General features: G+C 42.0%; 2 protein-coding genes across 3 annotated transcripts in view; both read right to left on the reverse strand.

Annotated features, from left to right (window-relative positions):
* Positions 1 to 8,024, reverse strand: part of LOC136686489 (3',5'-cyclic-AMP phosphodiesterase 4C-like) — a 33,351-nt gene extending 25,327 nt beyond the window's left edge. The window contains exons 1-8 of one of the 2 annotated variants that reach the window (XM_066660302.1): positions 7,857 to 8,024; positions 6,749 to 7,083; positions 5,436 to 5,564; positions 5,135 to 5,256; positions 4,730 to 4,897; positions 2,332 to 2,371; positions 392 to 462; positions 40 to 95 (exon numbers count right to left, since the gene is read on the reverse strand). In XM_066660302.1, coding sequence (XP_066516399.1) covers positions 40 to 95; positions 392 to 462; positions 2,332 to 2,371; positions 4,730 to 4,897; positions 5,135 to 5,256; positions 5,436 to 5,564; positions 6,749 to 6,790 — 628 coding nt within the window. In that variant the 5' untranslated portion in view covers positions 6,791 to 7,083; positions 7,857 to 8,024. Of the gene's footprint in view, positions 1 to 39; positions 96 to 391; positions 463 to 2,331; positions 2,372 to 4,729; positions 4,898 to 5,134; positions 5,347 to 5,435; positions 5,565 to 6,748; positions 7,084 to 7,856 lie in introns of both variants that reach the window. The other variant, XM_066660301.1, reaches the window with a different exon arrangement.
* Positions 8,025 to 11,548: 3,524 nt separating this feature from the next.
* Positions 11,549 to 16,922, reverse strand: cdc37 (cell division cycle 37 homolog (S. cerevisiae)). The gene is made up of 8 exons (XM_066659897.1): positions 16,698 to 16,922; positions 14,559 to 14,840; positions 14,258 to 14,363; positions 13,697 to 13,812; positions 13,118 to 13,240; positions 12,842 to 13,024; positions 12,233 to 12,304; positions 11,549 to 11,977 (listed from the first exon to the last, which is right to left on the reverse strand). The coding sequence occupies exons 1-8, from the start codon at positions 16,803 to 16,805 to the stop codon at positions 11,819 to 11,821; spliced, it is 1,149 nt and encodes a 382-aa protein (XP_066515994.1). The 5' UTR covers positions 16,806 to 16,922; the 3' UTR covers positions 11,549 to 11,818.
* Positions 16,923 to 20,053: the final 3,131 nt, after the last annotated feature.

Here is a 20,053-nt window from a genome sequence, read left to right on the forward strand (position 1 = left end):
CCATGCTTTATAGCAGTGAGATCCACAGGCAGTTCGCACCTGAAAGGGACGTTCTTAAGGGGAGTCCTGAGGACTGTGCGCTCAGTGGAGACCTCCTGTTGACAAACACAGAATTACACACACATTCATCATGTGCGCAAACACACACACACACAAACACACACACACACCACAATTATACACAACACAGAGGACACACACATACACACACACACACACACACACACACAATTATACACAGTACAGAGGACACACACACACACACACTCACACACACACACACACACACACACACAATTATACACAGTACAGAGGACACACACACACACACACTCACACACACACATAATTACAGAAAAATAGAGAATATAGAGGAAAGAGGAGAACTAACTTTACACTGGGGGTGTTGAGATTAGCCAGGACAGTGAAATTACTTCTGACAGAGCGTAAACTCGCCAAAACCTGAAGGGGTGGGGGGGGGAGAGATGGGGAGAGAGAGAGAACAAATAGAGACAGAGAAAGAAGAGAGAGAACCAGATGTTAAAGTGTGAACAGACAGAGAGAACATGATGAAAGAGAGAGAAAGATAAGTGGACCGGATATAGGTAACAAGTTTTATTACTGCTAAACCTTTTTGCATGCTGCCATTTCTTGATCACCCACTTCACATTTTTTCATTTTTATGTAAACCAGTTCAGACAGGATTGGTTGAGGCTGATTCCTCTGACTAAGAACAGACACTGCTTTTAGTAGACCTGGTCTCTGTTGCTGTATCTTATTGTGCCTGATCACCAGGGGGCACCATGTCTGTGATGTTTCCAAGAAAGGTAAACAGCAACATTTATTTATCAGCTTCTACTTAAACTTGGTTTTCCACCTTGGTGCAGTAGGTCTGTTCTAAATATGCTGCAACATTTAAGGTGAAGAGGCAAAGCCGAAGCGTGAGAAGAGGCCAGCTTCAGCTGAGCTGCTGAGAACAGCTGAGAACTACCAGGAACTGAAACATTTGGACTCTTTCATTTTAATTTCAAACTGCTTAGTGGACATGGCCACATGCACCTGTCCATGCCTGCAATACACAAACTGGAGCAGGATTAGTAAAAGTAGTCATATTAGCAATATTAGGATCAGGTGTTAAGGGATGGTAAGATTGGGCATGATAAGGGTGGGTGTGGCAAGGAAGTGGGTGGTAAGAGTAGGGGTGAGAAGCACGGGGTGGTAAGAGTGGGGGTGAGAAGGATGGAGGTGATAAGGGTGAATGTGAGTAGGTTGGAGGTGGTAAGGGTGGGGATGGTAAGGATGGAGTGATAAGATTGGGGGATGATGAGGAGGTAAGAGTGGATTTGATAAGGGTGGCGGTGGTAAGGGTTGGGTGATAAGGGTGGTAAGGTGGGGTGATAAGTGTGAGGGTGATATGGGTGGGGGTGTTAAGGGTGGTTAGGGTGGGGGTGAAAAGTATGGTGGTGGTAAGGGTGAGGTGATAAGGGTAGGGGTGGTAAGGGTCGGTGTGATAAGGGAGGATGTGATAAGGGAGGAGGAGGTAAGGGTGGGGGTGATAAGGCTGGATGGGGTGTGATAAGTGTAGGGATGTTAAAGATGGATGTGATAAGGATGGGGGTGATAATAGTTTGGGTGAGAAGGGTGGGGTGATACGTGTGGGAGTGATAAGGGTGATCAGGGTGTAGGTGATAAGCAACCCTTATCACCCACACCCTGATTACATCCAATCTGGTGAGAAGTTTGGAGTGTTAAAAGTGCTGGTGGGAAGGTGAGGGTGGTGAGGGTGGATATGGGTAGATTGGGGGTGATAAGGGTTTTAAGCGTGAGGGTGGTAAGGGTGAGGGTAATAAAGGAGGATGTGATAAGGGTGGAGCTGATAAAAGTTGTGATGAGAAGGGAGGGGGTGGTAAGGGTGGGTGTGAGGAGTTGGGAGTGTTAAAATTGCTGGTGGGAAGGTGAGGGTGATAAGGGTGTAGGTGATAAATGTCGGGTGGGGGAGATAAATGTGGGGGTGATAAACGTGGTAAGGGTGGATGTAATCAGGGTGGATGTGGGAAAAGTGGTAAGGGGTTGGGGTGAGGAGGGTTAGGGTGAAAAGGGAGGGGGTTGTAAACAGGTAGTGAGAAGGTTTGGGGTATTAAGGGTGGGGATGGTAATAGTGGGGTGATAAGGAAGGATGTGATAGGCATGGAGGTGATAAGGGTGGAGCTAGTAAATGTGAGGGTGAATAAGGTGGGGGTGATAAGGTTGGAGCTGAAAAAGGTAATGTGAGAAGGCTGGGGGTGATAAGTTTGGAGCTGAAAACGTAGGGGTGATAAGGGTGGTGCTCACCTGTGCGAAGGGTGTAACAATGAAGTCCTCAGCGCTGTGTCTAACAAAGACAAAGAGAACAGACGTTTCCCTCTCATTCGTCTTCACATTACAAACAGTGGTTAGACTAACCCCTAATGGTTTGAATGTGTACAAGTGTCTCTGGAGTTAATCTGTTTAAACAAGGACTGACTGTGGGAGGGTTGTTGGTGTATTTTACGGTGTGCAGTACTTAACACCGGTAGTTTCAGCCCTATCAGATTGTTTAGCAGTGTGTCATAATACACAAGAGTGTGAGGGTGGTGAGATTAGCAATACTAGTGTAATAATTCACACAGGTTGTGGGAGTGCTGTGTGATTAACTGTAATAGTGTAATAATTCAGACCTGTTGTATGAAGGCTGTGTGATTAACTGTAATAGTCTAATAATTCACACCGGTTGTGGGAGTACTGTGTGATTAACTGTAATAGTGTAATAATTCACACAGATTGTGGGAGTGCTGTCTGACTTACTGTAATAGTGTAATCATTCACACAATTTGTGGGATTGTTGTGTGATTAAATGTGAGAGTGTAATTGTTTAATAAGTCACACGGGTTGTGGGAGTGCTGTGTGATTAACTGTAATAGTGTAATAATTCACACCGATAGTGGGAGTGCTATGTGATTAACTGTTGTAGTGTAATAATTCACACCGATTGTGGGAGTGCTGTGTGATTAACTGTTATAGTGTAATCATTCACACAGGTTGTGGGAGTGCTGTGTGATGAGCCGTTATAGTGTAATAATTCACACCGATAGTGGGAGTGCTGTGTGATTAACTGTTATAGTGTAATAATTCACACCGATAATGGGAGTGCTGTGTGAGTAACTGTTATATTGTAATAATTCACACAGGTTGTGGGAGTGCATTGTGAGTAACTGTTATAGTGTAATAATTCACACAGGTTGTGGGAGTGCTGTGTGATTAACTGTTATAGTGTAATAATTCACACCGATAGTGGGAGTGCAGTGTGATTAATGTTATAGTGTAATAATTCAGACCAATAGTGGGGGTGCTGTATGATTAACTGTTATAGTGTAATCATTCACACGGGTTGTGGGGGTGCTGTGTGATGAGCCGTTATAGTGTAATAATTCACACCGATAGTGGGAGTGCTGTGTGATTAACTGTTATAGTGTAATAATTCACACCGATAATGGGAGTGCTGTGTGAGTAACTGTTATATTGTAATAATTCACACAGGTTGTGGGAGTGCATTGTGAGTAACTGTTATAGTGTAATAATTCACACAGGTTGTGGGAGTGCTGTGTGATTAACTGTTATAGTGTAATAATTCACACCGATAGTGGGAATGCAGTGTGATTAATGTTATAGTGTAATAATTCAGACCAATAGTGGGGGTGCTGTATGATTAACTGTTATAGTGTAATAATTCACACAGGTTGTGGGAGTGCATTGTGAGTAACTGTTATATTGTAATAATTCACACAGGTTGTGGGAGTGCTGTGTGATTAACTGTTATAGTGTAATAATTCACACCGATAGTGGGAGTGCTGTGTGATTAACTGTTATAGTGTAATAATTCACACCGATAGTGGGAGTGCTGTGTGATTAACTGTTATAGTGTAATAATTCACACCGATAATGGGAGTGCATTGTGAGTAACTGTTATAGTGTAATAATTCACACAGGTTGTGGGAGTGCTGTGTGATTAACTGTTATAGTGTAATAATTCACACCGATAGTGGGAGTGCTGTGTGATTAACTGTTATAGTGTAATAATTCACACCGATAATGGGAGTGCATTGTGAGTAACTGTTATAGTGTAATAATTCACACAGGTTGTGGGAGTGCTGTGTGATTAACTGTTATAGTGTAATAATTCACACCGATAGTGGGAGTGCTGTGTGATTAACTGTTATAGTGTAATAATTCACACCGATAATGGGAGTGCATTGTGAGTAACTGTTATAGTGTAATAATTCACACAGGTTGTGGGAGTGCTGTGTGATTAACTGTTATAGTGTAATAATTCACACCGATAATGGGAGTGCATTGTGAGTAACTGTTATAGTGTAATAATTCACACAGGTTGTGGGAGTGCTGTGTGATTAACTGTTATAGTGTAATAATTCACACCGATAATGGGAGTGCATTGTGAGTAACTGTTATAGTGTAATAATTCACACAGGTTGTGGGAGTGCTGTGTGATTAACTGTTATAGTGTAATAATTCACACCGATAATGGGAGTGCATTGTGAGTAACTGTTATAGTGTAATAATTCACACAGGTTGTGGGAGTGCAGTGTGATTAATGTTATAGTGTAATAATTCTGACCGATAGTGGGGGTGCTGTATGATTAACTGTTATAGTGTAATAATTCACACAGGTTGTGGGGGTGCTGTTGTTGTTTACCCTTCGCTGGCCATGGAAGAGTTGCGAGAAACGGTTTTGGGCGAGAGTTCATATTCAGAGTCGGAGCGATAGAGAAAACTCTCTCTGCGCTGAGACTGAGAGAACGAGGGATGAAGCATCAAGCCTGGGCTGAGATCAGCAGGTGTTACTCCTCCATTCTCCACCTCACTGAGAAAGAGAGAGATTGATAGAGAAAACTAAAAAAGTGAAAGTCAGCATGAATTAGCATATTTGTGCATTAGCATGTGTGCATCAGCATATGCACAAGTGCCAGTACACATGTCTGTGCATGTGTTTGTGCGTGTTTGTGTGTTTGCGTGTATGTATGAAAGCGCGTGTGTGTGTCTGTATGTGTGTCAGTGTGTGTGTGTGTGTGTGTCTGTGTGAGTGTGTATGTGTACGTACCTGTCTGTATCAGCGTGTGTGATGGCGATGCGTGGTGGGATGCGCAGGGGGAGGGTTGTGGGGCGGGGCATGATGTTCAGCACCTCAGGTGAACGGGAGCGTGGGCGAAGCCAACAGGGCACCTGCACCCCACAAACAAACAGAGACAGACAGACAGACAGACAGACACACACATACACACACACACACACACACACACACACTACACTACACTACACTCAGTGATAATATAAAAATAAACATTTGGGGTAAAGTTTTTGTTTATAATAACCTTCCTGTTTGAGAGTGAAGCCATGGTTACCTGCAGGCTGGAGGAGAGCCTCCGGCTACGCCCCCTTCGGAACTCAGCCCCCAGTGTGCTCCCAGACGTATAGGAGCGGCTGTAACGTGCTGACTCCACCTTTTCCCCACTCACAGCTGCCTCACTGCCCTGTTGAGAACATATAGATATGCAAACAAGGACACAACCACAGCCTTCACTTCAGACACTGGAATACAAACTCATTCAAACAAAAACCACCAGGGGGAGTTCAGTGTGCAGAGTAGGTGAAGTTACATGTGTGACGTTTTGAGAAGGTGGACAAATTGTAAGATGTTTACCTAGTATCTTAATTCTCCTCTGGTTCCCCATGACCCAGTATTACCTACAATGCACTTATATTTTACACACAAACTTTAATAAACAGATAGAAAATACATGAAATAACACACCTTGCGTGTACAGGTGTGTGATCCACAAAACTAACAACTAAACACAGAGGGCAGCAGTTGGGGTGGTGTTGCATTGTAATAGGACATGACCGACGCAGCCAAAAGCATTACATTTTACAATTTTATTTTCAAGAAATAATGTTAAAAAAACTGCCTCTGTGTGTGTGTGTGTGTGTGTTTTGGCTGTCAGATGGTTGCAGATAGGAGAGAGTGAGAGGGAGAGAGAGTGATAGAAAATATGTGAGAGAGAGAAAGTGAAAGTGAGAGAGAGAGAGTGTGAGAGTGAGAGAAAGTGTGAGAGACAAAGAAAGTGTGAAAGTGAGAGAGACAACAAGAACGAGTGAGAGAGAGAGTGTGTGAGAGAGAGAAAAATAGTGTGCAAGAGAGAACGTGTGTGAGTGAGAGAGAGAAAGTGTGAGTGAGAGAGACAAAGTGTGTGTGAGAGAGAGAAATAGAAAGTCTGAGAGTGAGAGAAAGAAAGTGTGAGAGTGAGAGAGAGACAAAGAGGAAATGTGTGAGAGAGAGAAAAATAGTGTGAGAGAGAGAAAGTGTGTGAGTGAGAGAGAGAGAGAAAGTGTGAGAGAGACAAAGTGTGTGTGAGAGAAATAGAAAGTGTGAGAGTGAGAGAAAGAGAAAAATAGTGAGAAAGAGAGAGTGAGAGTCAGCTAATCGCTGTTATCTAATGAGCAGTTAAACAGGTAAATGACCCGATACAGTGTTTGACTAGCGAAAGTTAATAGGCTAATGTGGGGGGGGTTTAGTAACTCCTGTTAGTGACTGGTTCATGTTGTGTGTGTATTATTCACCAGAGTGTGAGTTGTTCGTGTATTATACACCAGAGTGTGAGTTGTGTGTGTATTATACACCAGAGTGTGGGTATTATTTACACTAGAGCACTGTTACCTCCTCTCCGGTGACTGTCAATACACTCCGGCTCTTCTTCATCTTGATTGGCTGGTTCTTCCCTCCGGACCGGACCGGAGCCGAACCCAGGCAGCACAGCAGATGGAGAGCCAGGTCGTGACGGGATTGTGCAGGGGTCAGGTCAGGGTCTGGCCGTGGTCACACCGGGGGGGAGGGGTCACACCCTCACCCCCATCTTACAGCGATTCCACTGCAACCTGTTGCCGTCACCAGCTCAGACTAGTGCACTGCTTCTGATTGGAGGCACCTGAGATTGGCCACGCCCCTCTGGCTGAACACACTGCTATTGCCACCTCAGCTATGGGTCAGGAATCCTGTTTCAGAACCAGAACATAAGAGTCCGGAAAGGGCCAGGTCATGGCCTTAGTCAGTAATCCTCCAAACAATAACCCGGGCCCAATTTAACCCTGCCTATCCCACCCAGCTAGCTAGCACATGCTATTAATTCTAGCTGTTCTGGGAGACTGCTCGCTCATGCTAGTTAATTTAATGGTACTAGGAGTCTGGCTTGCTCATGCTACCGATTCTAAATGTCCTGGGAAACCGCAGTACTCAAGCCTCTGACGCAAGCCATACTGGGAGACCAGCTCGAACATGGTAGTTACTGCAGGTATTCTGGGAGTCACTATGCTAAGCTAAGCTAAGCTAGTGCATCAGATTAACCAGGATGTGTTCTGTTCTGCAGCCAGAGAAAAGTGCAGTAATCTAGAACAACAACCAGAACAGTAAAGAACAAATCTGTGTGTTGGTTTTGATTTCTGCTGGCGTGCTGCAGTGTGTGATATATATATATATATATATATATATATATAGAGAGAGAGAGAGAGAGAGAGAGAGAGAGAGAGATTTCACAGATGCAGGAACATACAAACAGAACCTGCAGAGCAGAGAATAGCACACACACAAACACACACACACACCCACACACACAAACACACACTGCAGATACAAGAACAGCTGCCATGATGGAGAACCAGAGTGCGAGCGTGAGCGCGCGCAATCGCGCGCACACACGCACGCTCTCTCTCTCTCTCTCACACACACACACGGAGCAGCATCCGCGAGAAAGGAAGCGGAGCACACTCACCTTCGTCATCTTAATCCTCTTCATCACAGACACGAACGTGTGGACATCAGAGACAAATGGAACCATGGACAATCTGTATCTAGTCCTCCTCTCTCTTTCTTTCAGTCCCGTCCCCTCTGTCTCTCCTCTCTCTATCCCGTCTTGTCTCTCTTTCTCCCTCTTATTATCCTATCCTCTCTCTCTCTCTCTCTCTCTCTCTCTCTCTCTCTCTCTCTCTCTCTTTCTCTCTCTCTCCCCACCCCACCCCCCTCACTCACTGCAGCGTGTTTTCAGTAAAATACCTAAAATGTCTGTGAATATACGCTGTGCTCCGCGGGCCCCTCCTCTCTCCAAACACACACACACACACACGCGCGCACGCAGAGAGAGAGAGAGAGAGAGAGAGAGAGATCAGAGATTAACGCAATATGCCAAATCCTGCTAGAGCCTGATGCATCACCATTCCTGACTGTATCTGCTGTGTCCTAACCACCACTGACCAGTGCATAGTCCACCTCTTTGACACTGAGTGACCAGCAGAACCAACACCAGACAAACTGGGTGTCCCTGTGGTCGTTCCAGGGCCTCACTTACACATTCTCAAACACCGTTCACAGTTCAATCTCAGGCATTCATTTCTGATCTTCTACTTCAGGTGAATCCCAGGGCTATGATGATGTGGTCTGGGCACTGGGGTGTTCAGCACAACAAGGTCAGAAACCATTCACCGATCCACGTCTCCTTTCACTGGATGCTACGTTTCACTCGGAAACCAATCACTGCACTGTTCACATCGCACACAGACTCTCACTGATTCAACTCTGAAGCAGTCAACACAAGTCCTGCCCCTTCCTCTGGAGAAGTATTAATCTCCCTCCACATCTCAGACAGCCTCCAGTCCAGTGCAGGGTTCTCCCCTGCTCCATGTCCTTTCAGACTCAGCACTTGTTGAAAAGTGACATTTCTCTTCATCTTTGTTTAGCAGCGACCTTTTTTTGTGCTAAACGGTGTGTCATTTGGAACTGTTCTTTATTCCCACCACTGAAGGAAAACAGGCCCCAGGCCCCATGCTGCCATCACCATTCTTCACTGTATAGATTGGCATCTTGATCTACACTGTTGTTGTGGCACCAAATATTCCCTTATGGAATTATGGCTAAAAAATTCCGATTTGGCTTCATCAGATCACAACACATTTCAAACTTGGTTTAAAACATGTTTCCCACATGCCACACTTTTGGTAGAACTGAAACAGGTTTTTGCAAATTTTTGCAAACTGAGCTTGTGTGATTTCTTTGAAAGAAAATGCCATCCTAAATCACATCACGTGAAGAATACACAACCGTCACCTGCAACAGTTCCCTGCAGAACAAAGTTGCTGTATGCCTCATCCAAGACAGCACACACATTTGACAGTTAAGGTTCATTTAAGGCACTAGCAAATGTTGTGTGGCTATACTTGAATTAGCTAGAGTCACCGCCATCATTACAGGCCCAATGAGACCAACAGAGGTGCCAGGTTTGGGGCCAAACACTTGGGTAGTCAGCGTCCTGGACCACTGTTATTTTTGTGTTTTCATCATGTTTTGAGGGACACCCAAAAGTGACTCTTGTGCCGTATTATGTTTGTTGGTATATCAAATGCCTCAGAAATGTTCTACCATCCTCCTGATAGATACCTTTCAGCTTTAAGAGCCCCTTTTTATATATTTTGTAAGCTCTTGGTGCACCATGGAGTTTGCAGTAAAATGCAACAAATGAAATGTCAGGAAACGACTCAGTGTGTTGTTAAAGGAGTCACTTCAGCAGACGGCAGGTGTGTGCTGAAAACTTTACTGTGATCAGTTCGTTCTGAACACAAGTACATCCCTAAACATCAGAGGGTGTGTACACTTATGCAAGCACATCATTTTAGATTAACCCTTTGCCTCTCTAAATGATTTCAGGATTTCAGTGGAACTGCATGAAGTTTATGTGACATTAAAGATGGAGATGGAGAGGTCTCTCTCACACAGCTACTGAACCCTGCCTCGGGGCACTCTCTGTGAGGAGCAGTGTGTGTACACCGTGTCTGCATGTCCCCAGTCATTCTGGGTAGATGACTACAGACACTCCCGAGGTAAATATGTAGGTTTAAATTCATTCCAAAGATATGGGTTTAGTGCCATTTCCTAAGTAAATGAATGAGATTAATGCAATTCCTAAGATAAATCTGTGGGTTTAGTGCAAATTCTTGAAGTACAAATTCTGATATAATGAAATTCCCTAGATGTGTGAGTTTAGTACAATCCTTATAGTAAATCTGTAGGGATAATACTTTTCCTGAGATAAAAATGTGGGTACAGTATTCACTACCCTCCTGAATTCAGTGCTTTATAAGGCCCCAGGCAGTGATTTCCTGTCAGAAAAGACCTTGCTGCTATCTCTGAATTGAGAGAGGCCAAAATACTGGAAACTGTAAGGAGTTAGTATCAGCATAGTGGCTCTGACTGTTTAAGGGTGGGGTATTTTTCTGTAAACAGACATACGATAGATACCAGAACCTCCCATTCACATTAAACACGGATCTGATTAATATTTCTTTTGTCCATTGACAGTGCATTGTGTAAAACTGACAAAAATTTGCTATTAATATTTTTCTTTTTGAAACCTTTCTTATTCTGCAACATTTTCTCATCATCATCATCATCATTTTCTTCTCCGCTTCTCCATTGCAGGGTCGCGGTAACATTTTCTTTACATTAATATAAACTTAAACGAGTGGACAGTTGTTTTAAATGGTGAAGAGAGACAGCGTGTTTAGTGTGAAGGAATAAGAAAGGATAGTGTAGAATGTTGTGTAAAGAACAGATCCACACGGGAGTGTGTTACAGCAAATCTTTACTCAGCAACACAAACTGCTGTCTGAAAAACTAAATAAACCTAGTCTAAAGAACAACAGCAAAAAACAAGGAGTGGAGTACTGACCACCAGCAGAGGGCAGAAACAAACAAAATAAAGTGAAATGAAGAAGCACTGTATATACACAACAGCGTTACGGACACAGCACCTCCACCTAGGCTCCTGTCCATCTCCGAGGTTCACCTAGAGCTCTGATTTACCGAACAACAGAGAAAGTAAAGTATGTATGGCAGAAATACGGGGATTGAATCAGTTCTGAGTCTTTAAATGTACTGGATATCCGTGTTCAGTTTATAAACCAGTTTGATTCAGGAATAAAGCACGTCTTCTTTAATAATCATCAGCATGCAGCAGCTTGGGGGCAAGGCCAATTACCTCACACTCATGGGGAGGGTCACTGTTAATGAATATGTAAATTAATTACTCTACGAAGATTGTGGCGTTGGTGTAATTAACCCCTGCCCCCTCTTTATTAACGATGTCAGCTGGAGATCAGGAGGAAAACGGAAGGGAACTGTATGAAAATCTGACTGAAAATGGACTGAAAAATCAGGCAGCGGCAGGGATTTGGGGAGGGATTTGGATTACAAATATTCAGGGTGGGGTAATAAAGGAGGTGCCGAGGGTGGGGTTTAAGGGAGGGATAATAAAGGAGGTGCTGAGGGTGGGTTATAACATAGGGGTAATAAAGGAAGTGCTGAGGGTGGGGTATAAGGGAGGGGAAATAAAGGAGGTGCTGAGGGTGGGTTATAACATAGGGGTAATAAAGGAAGTGCTGAGGGTGGGGTATAAGGGAGGGGAAATAAAGGAGGTGCTGAGGGTGGGTTATAACATAGGGGTAATAAAGGAAGTGCTGAGGGTGGGGTATAAGGGAGGGGAAATAAAGGAGGTGGTGAGGGTGGGGTATAATATAGGGGTAACAAAGGAAGTGCTGAGGGTGTGTTAATAAAGGAGGTGCTGAGGGTGGGGTATAAGGGAGGGGTAATAAAGGAGGTGCTGAGGGTGGGGTATAAGGGAGGGGTAATAAAGGAGGTGCTGAGGGTGAGGTTTAAGGGAGGGGTAATAAAGGAAGTATTGGGCGTTTATTGAGAGTCTTTGTCCTGTTTGTCACTCTTCTCCTTTTTCAACTCCTCATACTCAGGCTCCTCCCCTTTCTCCTCTTTCTCTCCATCATCATCTGTCCGGGAGTTGGGGACCCACAGCCCAGATTCAATACAGCGCTTCATATGATACTTTGCCTCCTGCATGACAGACACACACACACACACATTACACTGACACACCATGTAGAACTGTGTACAACACTATTGGTTTAGATACTCCCAGTTATTACATTTATAATGTTTTGGCACATTCTGGATTCAGCAGCTGCACTTTAGACAGCGCAGTCGAAAAATAAAAATGCTCCTTTAAAATCTAACAAATGAGCTTTGTTACAAGTTCAGATTTGTTACAAAAGCACTTTATAAATTTGTATAAAACACTGGGACACTGACCGTGGGATCCATTTTGCTGATGGTGTCCTGCAGCATCTGAATGTCCTTCTCATCAAAACACTTCTGCATTTCCTGTTCCAGAAAAACATAAACACACATCAGGCCCCCAACCCTTGACCAGATTCGCCCCCAACCCTTGACCAGATTCGCCCCCAACCCTTGACCAGATTCGCCCCCAACCCTTGACCAGATTCGCCCCCAACCCTTGAACAGACAGACAGTAACACAGGGTTATTAGCTCACATGAACAGTGGAGTGGGGCTGACACCGGAACTAATATAAGCGCTAATATAGGAGCCAATACCATAGCTAACATCGGTGCTAAGCGCTAAAATAGGAGCTAATACTATATCTAACACTGGTGCTAACACTGGATCTAACACTGGAGTTTATTGAAGAGCTGACTCGAGAGCAGTGTTGGACAGGGAGAGTTCAGGGCTGAAGAAGAACAGATTGATAAATTAGCATTAGTGTCAGCTGTGAGACTCCTCAGGTATGTAGCATTGTTACTAACTAACTCTAGAACCCTTCTCATGGTTGAGCCTGAAGTGTATGTTTAGATAATTAACGTTGACTGCATTTATATTGGACTATCTGTTGTTGACCTACCACTGGCAGAGAGTCATAGACTTCTACAGGGTCCAGTCCTCCAGGCCCCAAGCGCTTCTGTCGCTCTTCCTCCTCATACTCCTTCATGGCTTTCTCAATCCGGATCTTCGCTCTACCACGAACTCTATCCTTAAAGGACTCCAACTCATCATTAAAGGCCTCTTGATACTGCTGATCAGCCGTCTAACAGACACACACACACTCATGTAAACTGGGATAGAGAAATGACAACTTACGTATGGTTACACTCCTGGATTTTAAGAAATGAACACACACCTTGATTTTGGTGAAGAACTGGCGGAAACATCCTCGCGGATCCACTTTAAGACTCTTGGCAAGTTCCAAAATGAACTGCATCACTATGGTCTGATGGGCCACCTGCTCCATTAGAGCGTGTTTCTGAAATAAACACAAATGTTAAGATTTAACAGTAAAATCCTATCAATAAATTGGCCAGCTGATGTTATCGAATAATACTTTTTTACTTTTTATCGGTGTTAGTAGAAACTTGCCAATGAATTGATGTAATCATCTGTTTAAAATCTACATGAAAACTGTGACTATCCACCGCTCTCTCTCTGCAGCAGGAGAACAACTTCGGAACCAGACTCTGAAACTAACTTAGTTATTTAGAGATATTTCAGTCTCAGGACAGAAAGTGAGGACAGTAGACAGTGGGGGAAAGTGGACAGTGGAGGTGAATAGAACCAGATGTCCTCCTCTAAAAGCCCCTCACAGAAAGTGAGGACAGTAGACAGTGGAGGTGAATAGAATCAGAACACTGTCCAGTGTTGTGTCCACTGTCCAGTACAGGGATTATCAGGGAACTGTGTGTGTGTGTTTTTAGTAAATCACCTCCTCCACCTCCAGGTCGATACACATTATCACCAAATAGTTTGCTGTTTCTTCACAGACCAGGTGAGGGTTATCAGAGAGAAACTTCTGACTATCATCCCACCGACGTAGCATCCCTGCACACACACACACACACATACATACAATACAAATACACACAGTTAAAACACACGTTAATATATTGTATTCTATAGATAGATTCTGACAACCATCCCCATACAAACTATAATATTGTGAAACTAGAAGACTAAAGACCCGTCCCGTACTGACCCCTGCTGCTCAGGCTGGTGCACATCATTTCTTAGGGCCATTTTATTCAGACTATTTCAGATGACCATCGTTCATCACTTGAACAAAGACTGCCTTTTGACACCAGTCAAAAACAGGATTAAAACAGGTTTGAATCACAGTGCACTACCGACCTGAGCTCAGTGCTGACATTAGTCATTAGCCACATAAATCTGGTCAATGATTAAAATAAATAAATAAATCTAACTTCACACACTGAACTAAAACTGACTGTGAAAGCAGTGGTGCATTTTTAATGAAAACACAACTGACCAAAATGTTTAATCTGTTTCTCATATTTCTCGACAAATGTTTTGTGCTTCTGCTCCTTCTCCTCTTCTGTCTCTTCCTTCACTTCAGGCTTTATATTCAGCACACTCTAAAAGAGAGAGAGACAGAGAGAGAAAGAAAGAGAGAGAGAGAGAGAGAGACAGAGACCTCTCCTGATGAGTTGGAGTGGTGCCTGTGATCCAGAACTAATGATCCAACATCAGCACATTACCTCTTTAAAATGTGTACATATGAATGCAATCAAATGCTCACAGCAATGTTTTAAAAGTACTGTTAGAGAGACCTTGCTGAACCCTTCTTTGCTGAGTGTGTCTACGTTCCAGGGCATCTTTTTCTCCTCCCTGTGATGCTCATCCACCTTCTTCTGCAAGCTCTTCTCCTCTTTTCTCAGCTGTTTCTCCTGCTCTTGAGCTTTTACCAGCTCCGCCTTGGCCTCAGGAGTGTTCTGCAATGTGAGCTCCTGGACCTTCTTCTGAGCTTCCTGCAGCTTGCGCTTGCTCTCGGTCAGGGACCTCTCCAGATCCTCTCCCTTCTTATGGAATGCCTCCATGCGCTCCACACGGGCCTGTACATGGGCACCATCAGCAAATATGTATAGACACAATTAAGTAACAAATTCATTAAACATATATTTACTGAAGCTCCATAAACCTCAGCAGCATTCATCACAAAAGCAAAAAGACAACAGTAATTTAGAACAGATGTTTTGATGAATAGTTTTATATTTAATTACTGAAGTGAAAAATATTTCTATATTTTTTTTCCCCTCAGACAACAGTTCTGTAACTGACCCAAAAACTAAAATCTGCAGTTCAGCAGCCTATGATTCAGTTCGTGGTGAATGTGAACCAAAGATTCACTGTGTGCAATTAAGACAGTCCACTAATGTAGCATCACATGCAGTTTTTGACATTGAACCATCAGTTCTGGAGATACAGAACTGGGGCATTTTTAAAATCTCCAGTATGTCATACTTTCTGATTTACTGTTAAATAAGTGTGAAATCACTTGATAACACAGGTTTGCTGAAAGGGCCACACAAAAAAATCTGGAAATTGAACATGAAAATTAAAAGTCATAATAATATAGTGCCTTTCTATGTCAATTACACAACACTCACATTCAGTATCTTTTTTTTCATCACTTATTTTTCCTGTTTTTGATCATCTGAGATGTGTCTATAATCATCCCTGAGGTTTGTTAAAGCAGGTTTTGTTAGTAAAAACCATAAGACAATTATAATGCATAATATGTGGGTTTTATATTCACACACGTCATTTACGTATTTCTGGTATTCATTAAAAAAAATTATTTACAGATAAATCATAAAATCTAACTTCGACCGAGGGATTTATAGGATGTACATTTCCGTCTCAATATCCACATGAACAAAAGACACAGTCCAAGTAAACAATCAGAAAAATATACAAACTCTGAGAAACGACAGGAAACTGAGCTACTGACAGAAACCAGGCAAACGGCCGTTTCTCAATTTATATATTATTATCAATAATAAGGGTTTAGAGAATTGCTAGAACATTCTGAATCTGTGCAAAGCTACAGTTAGCTTAGCGGCTAATGCTGGGAGTTTACTGCACAAACAACCGAAAACTGAGGAAATATTTAGGACTTCGAGACATTTTTGAAGGACTTTAAACCTCGTGGTGTCTAAATCAAGCCGAAAACCCAACATATCTTTAGTAAAACCAATTAAAATCACAGGTACAATGCTAGCTTTAAGCTAAGTCCTCTAAACTTCGTTTCCTCGCAACCTTGATGTGTACGATCCTCCGTTTTAGTTCCTAATGTGTACTCAATGTACTGCTGTGTTGTGCCATCTGTATTTATAATGATTTATTGCAGTTTAATGACTGTTATTTAACTGATACTCGTAAATCTGAAGGGAAATTTAGATAATCGAGAATTTTCCTTCAGGATTAACGACTTTTTAACTCTCCCGATCTGTACTATAATATAGATACTATAATTATCATCTGAACTGAGGGGTTTATATTTGCACCGATGGGAGTTATGAGGGGTTTATATCTGAACTGGGTGCGTGTGTGTGTGTGTGTGTGGGGGGGGGTATATCTGTACTGAGGGGTTTATATCTGAATGAGGGGGTTATTAATGACAGTTAATAATTGTCTGTAAATTAAGCCTTTCTATTTTCTCTGGACAAATGTAACATCCCACATTACACTCTCCTACCTCTACTCACATAAAAGAGAATGGCACTACTACTCCATTTAAGGTGGAAAGGATAATGTCATTGTCTCTGTGAACTGAGTTTGAGCTCCGTGTTGGTTAGGATACCTGTGCTACAGGTCAGTTTTTACCTGATGAGTGATACAGGTGAATGTTTACAGGTTGGTGTTTATCTGATGAGTGATGCAGCTGAGTGTTGCAGGTGAGTGTTTACCTGGTGTCTCCAGCGGAACAGGCTCGGAGTGTCGATATTGGGGTGAGTGTCGTCCTCATCGTCCGAGACCTCAATGTGATCCCACACGCTGTAGTCTATAGTGGTCATGGCTCCGTGGGCCTCGTTGTTTACTCCGTTTACTGTTTATTCACAGTAAACACGCGGTGCGCGCGCTGCGCTTTCTAGAACTCTCCAGCACTTCCTGTAGCAGGGTCTGTGAAGTGAGAAGTCCCGCCCCGTTTCCGCCGACGTCACCGAGGACCAGCGCCCTCTGCCGGGACACGCTGCACATAACTTACAGATGTGGTCTGAATTAGGAACCCATTTTTTTAACTCTTAAATGACCTCCCACACTCAAAGACACGATCTATTTATAACAACTCAACTAAAAAAAAACCTGGAGTACAATACTAATGTTTTACATGCAATTTGTTTTTAACACAAACTGGATGGTTTTCCTCAAAGTTTTTATCCTCCATTTTCTTGTTTTTATACAGCGTGACATTAGACAATACCCTTGTGTGATTCCAACATACTATTGGATGTTCTGTATTGCTGATTATGTTAAATGTATGTTTATATTGATAACTGTATATAAAGACTCTGCACTGCCACAGAGATGGCATTTTTATGTTTTTTATTTATTTATTAAACAAAAATAAAAAATGAAGCAAAATGGCAATTCTATTAAAACTATCAAATTAGTAATTCTAATGCTAATGCTAATAATAATAATAATAATAATAATAATAATAATAATAACAATAGAATTAAATTATGTCTATAAGCACATTCAGTCAAAATGACAACATAATGTTCTAAGATCAACTTTCAGAATTTCCTTGTGTCTCTCCACTTAATAATCTAATTTATAAACTATATAGCAAAATATAATTGTTAGTACAATTATCTGACTAATACTCCAGCTTACTTTATTAATCAAGAGAGAATGTCATGAATATATATGTTTTTAGAGGTTGCTCAGCATCAGATACTGTGGAATCAGGTGTGGGGCTGAATACAGTTTTAACAACATTTCATCTGCAGTAAACTGAGATCCAATATAAATGAAGCAGAAAAACATTATTTACGAAATATTTCACAAAAAATAAACCTGTCCAGTGTAAATCTGAAATAAAACACTGGACATGTATTTACACAATAACTACAGATGCTATAAATATGTTAAAATCCAAAAGATAGCTTCGTAGTGTTATTTAACTACAGTCGTGCACAGATTATATATAATTAGAATAAGTGAACATTAATCTGGGTTAGTGATGAATATTCTAATGTGAGAATTAGCTACAGTGGGATCAGAGTTAGCAGCTGCACTGGAAACAGGATTAGCATTATACAGTTTCTCAGAATTCTGGCTTTCTCAACAGTCTGCATTTATGGGAAATGTCTTGGGTTTTGTGTGATTCGTAGAGGCTTGTGATTGTTAAAATTAGGTTTAAACTAAACCACAGCTACAATAAATTCACTGTTTCACTGATTACCAGCCTAGAGAAAAGTATAAATATTGTTTTGGATGACAAACCAGTGCAGTCAGGATTCTTGAAGCTGTGCACATCTTAACATCCAGTAAGCTCATCTCAGAAAGCTCTGTGGTTTAGTGTGTGTTAGCATTAGCTTCAGCTGGTTCTAGTCCATGTCTCCATCCATGGGCTGCAATAGAGTTTGTTTGTGGTAATTCACGATGTACTGACCCACGTGTATGTGTCTGTAATAACTGAAATACCAAGCAAAGAGTCCAATCCCCAACATCACCACAGCTACACAGCTAGTGATGAGGGGCAGGTGATCTGATGGAGATACAAAGGTAAAGACCTTCACACCGTCGGTATCATTGTTTCATGGAGAAAAACAGTAAATCAGTGTGACTCATAAACCTGCTTGTTTAAAGAATTGAACTCGGACCAGATTTCCTAGTCTTCCTGGTCAAAGGGATGCTTAATTAAGACATGGTATAATCTTTGACAAAGTGCTTATAGAGGTCATCCTGCTGGTCAGGAGTGATATAACACCGGGGGGTCATGAGGTGACTTGACATTCTTAATGTAGTGTCAAGCCCCAAAGTTGGGTGCCATTAAAATAGTAGTAGCATCCTTACATGTCCAATTTCAGCTTGGACAAGGAGGCCATCATATTGTGCGGCATTACATTTAACATACCAGTATTAGCTATAATTATTTATTATTAATTAATATTATTGATCTGCTGAATGTTCTTGGCTCTGAAATGGAATCTGACCTGAAAGTGAGTATTCCGTACAAGAAAGGTGCACACACAAATAAGCAAGGATTGGTTTTGTCAACACAAATATTCATATCAAATATGGAATATTGATTATACATTCATATAATGGAATGGACTACAGCGATATATGTGGGAGGAGGGAGATTAATACATTAATACCTAAATTCTAAAAGGGGAGCTATAGATTATCCCAGAAATACAGTCAACACCAACGTTTGAGATATGAAATTAACCATGTGACCTTAAGATCTTCCTGTAGTAGCATTGGGATGGTGAGCAGTGGACTTCTCAGACATGCAGGACTTTCAGGTGCTTCTTGTAGCCATGGGCCTTGTTGCACTGGAATTTGGAAGTTGGAATTTTAAGGGTATTTGAGTAAGCAGTCTCAGAGGAGATACTAGTTGATCACTGAGTCTCTCTCTCTCTCTCTCTCTCTCTGATCCAGACTTTCAGGCACCAAAAAGTTATCTGCACTCTGATTCTGCTGGAAGGGAGTGATCAGATATGTCACTGAGAGTCAGCAGCTATGTTTCTGAAGATTAAAGTCCCAAAAAGTCAAATTTCTTATAAAAGAAATTGAAACAAAGCCATTCTCGTCTCTGGTGACATCATTGCAACACATTTTCTTGATGATATTTTTCAGGTTGTGATTGACCTCAGCGCCAATACGCATGGCAAATACGTGGAAGCAGTGCTGGACTCTGTGGCTCTGGAAAGACCTTTCTTAGTGTAGAGGTCAACCTCCACTGTGGGATTTCAGTCAGTTACAGAAATTATAATCTCGTCTGCTATAAATACAAAACAAATAGTTTGTGAAAAATACAAAATATAAATAAGAACAATTTATAAAACACCTTTATAAAACCATAAATAATCAAATGATAAAGATTGAGCAGGTGTGTACCTCACCCTCTATTTTTGATTATCTTTTACTGATTTTCTTTGTCACCTGCCATTCTACTGTTAATAATATAACTGATAATCTATTTATCACAAAAATAATATAGTTGATAATATAATATTCTGATTAATGATCCTGTGTATTGATTAATCCATAGTGAATGTGATGAATTTCTAGTTCCACTAGGGGTCGC

This window comes from Hoplias malabaricus, chromosome 2 (genome assembly GCF_029633855.1).
Source record: "Hoplias malabaricus isolate fHopMal1 chromosome 2, fHopMal1.hap1, whole genome shotgun sequence".
NCBI classification, from domain to species: domain Eukaryota; kingdom Metazoa; phylum Chordata; class Actinopteri; order Characiformes; family Erythrinidae; genus Hoplias; species Hoplias malabaricus.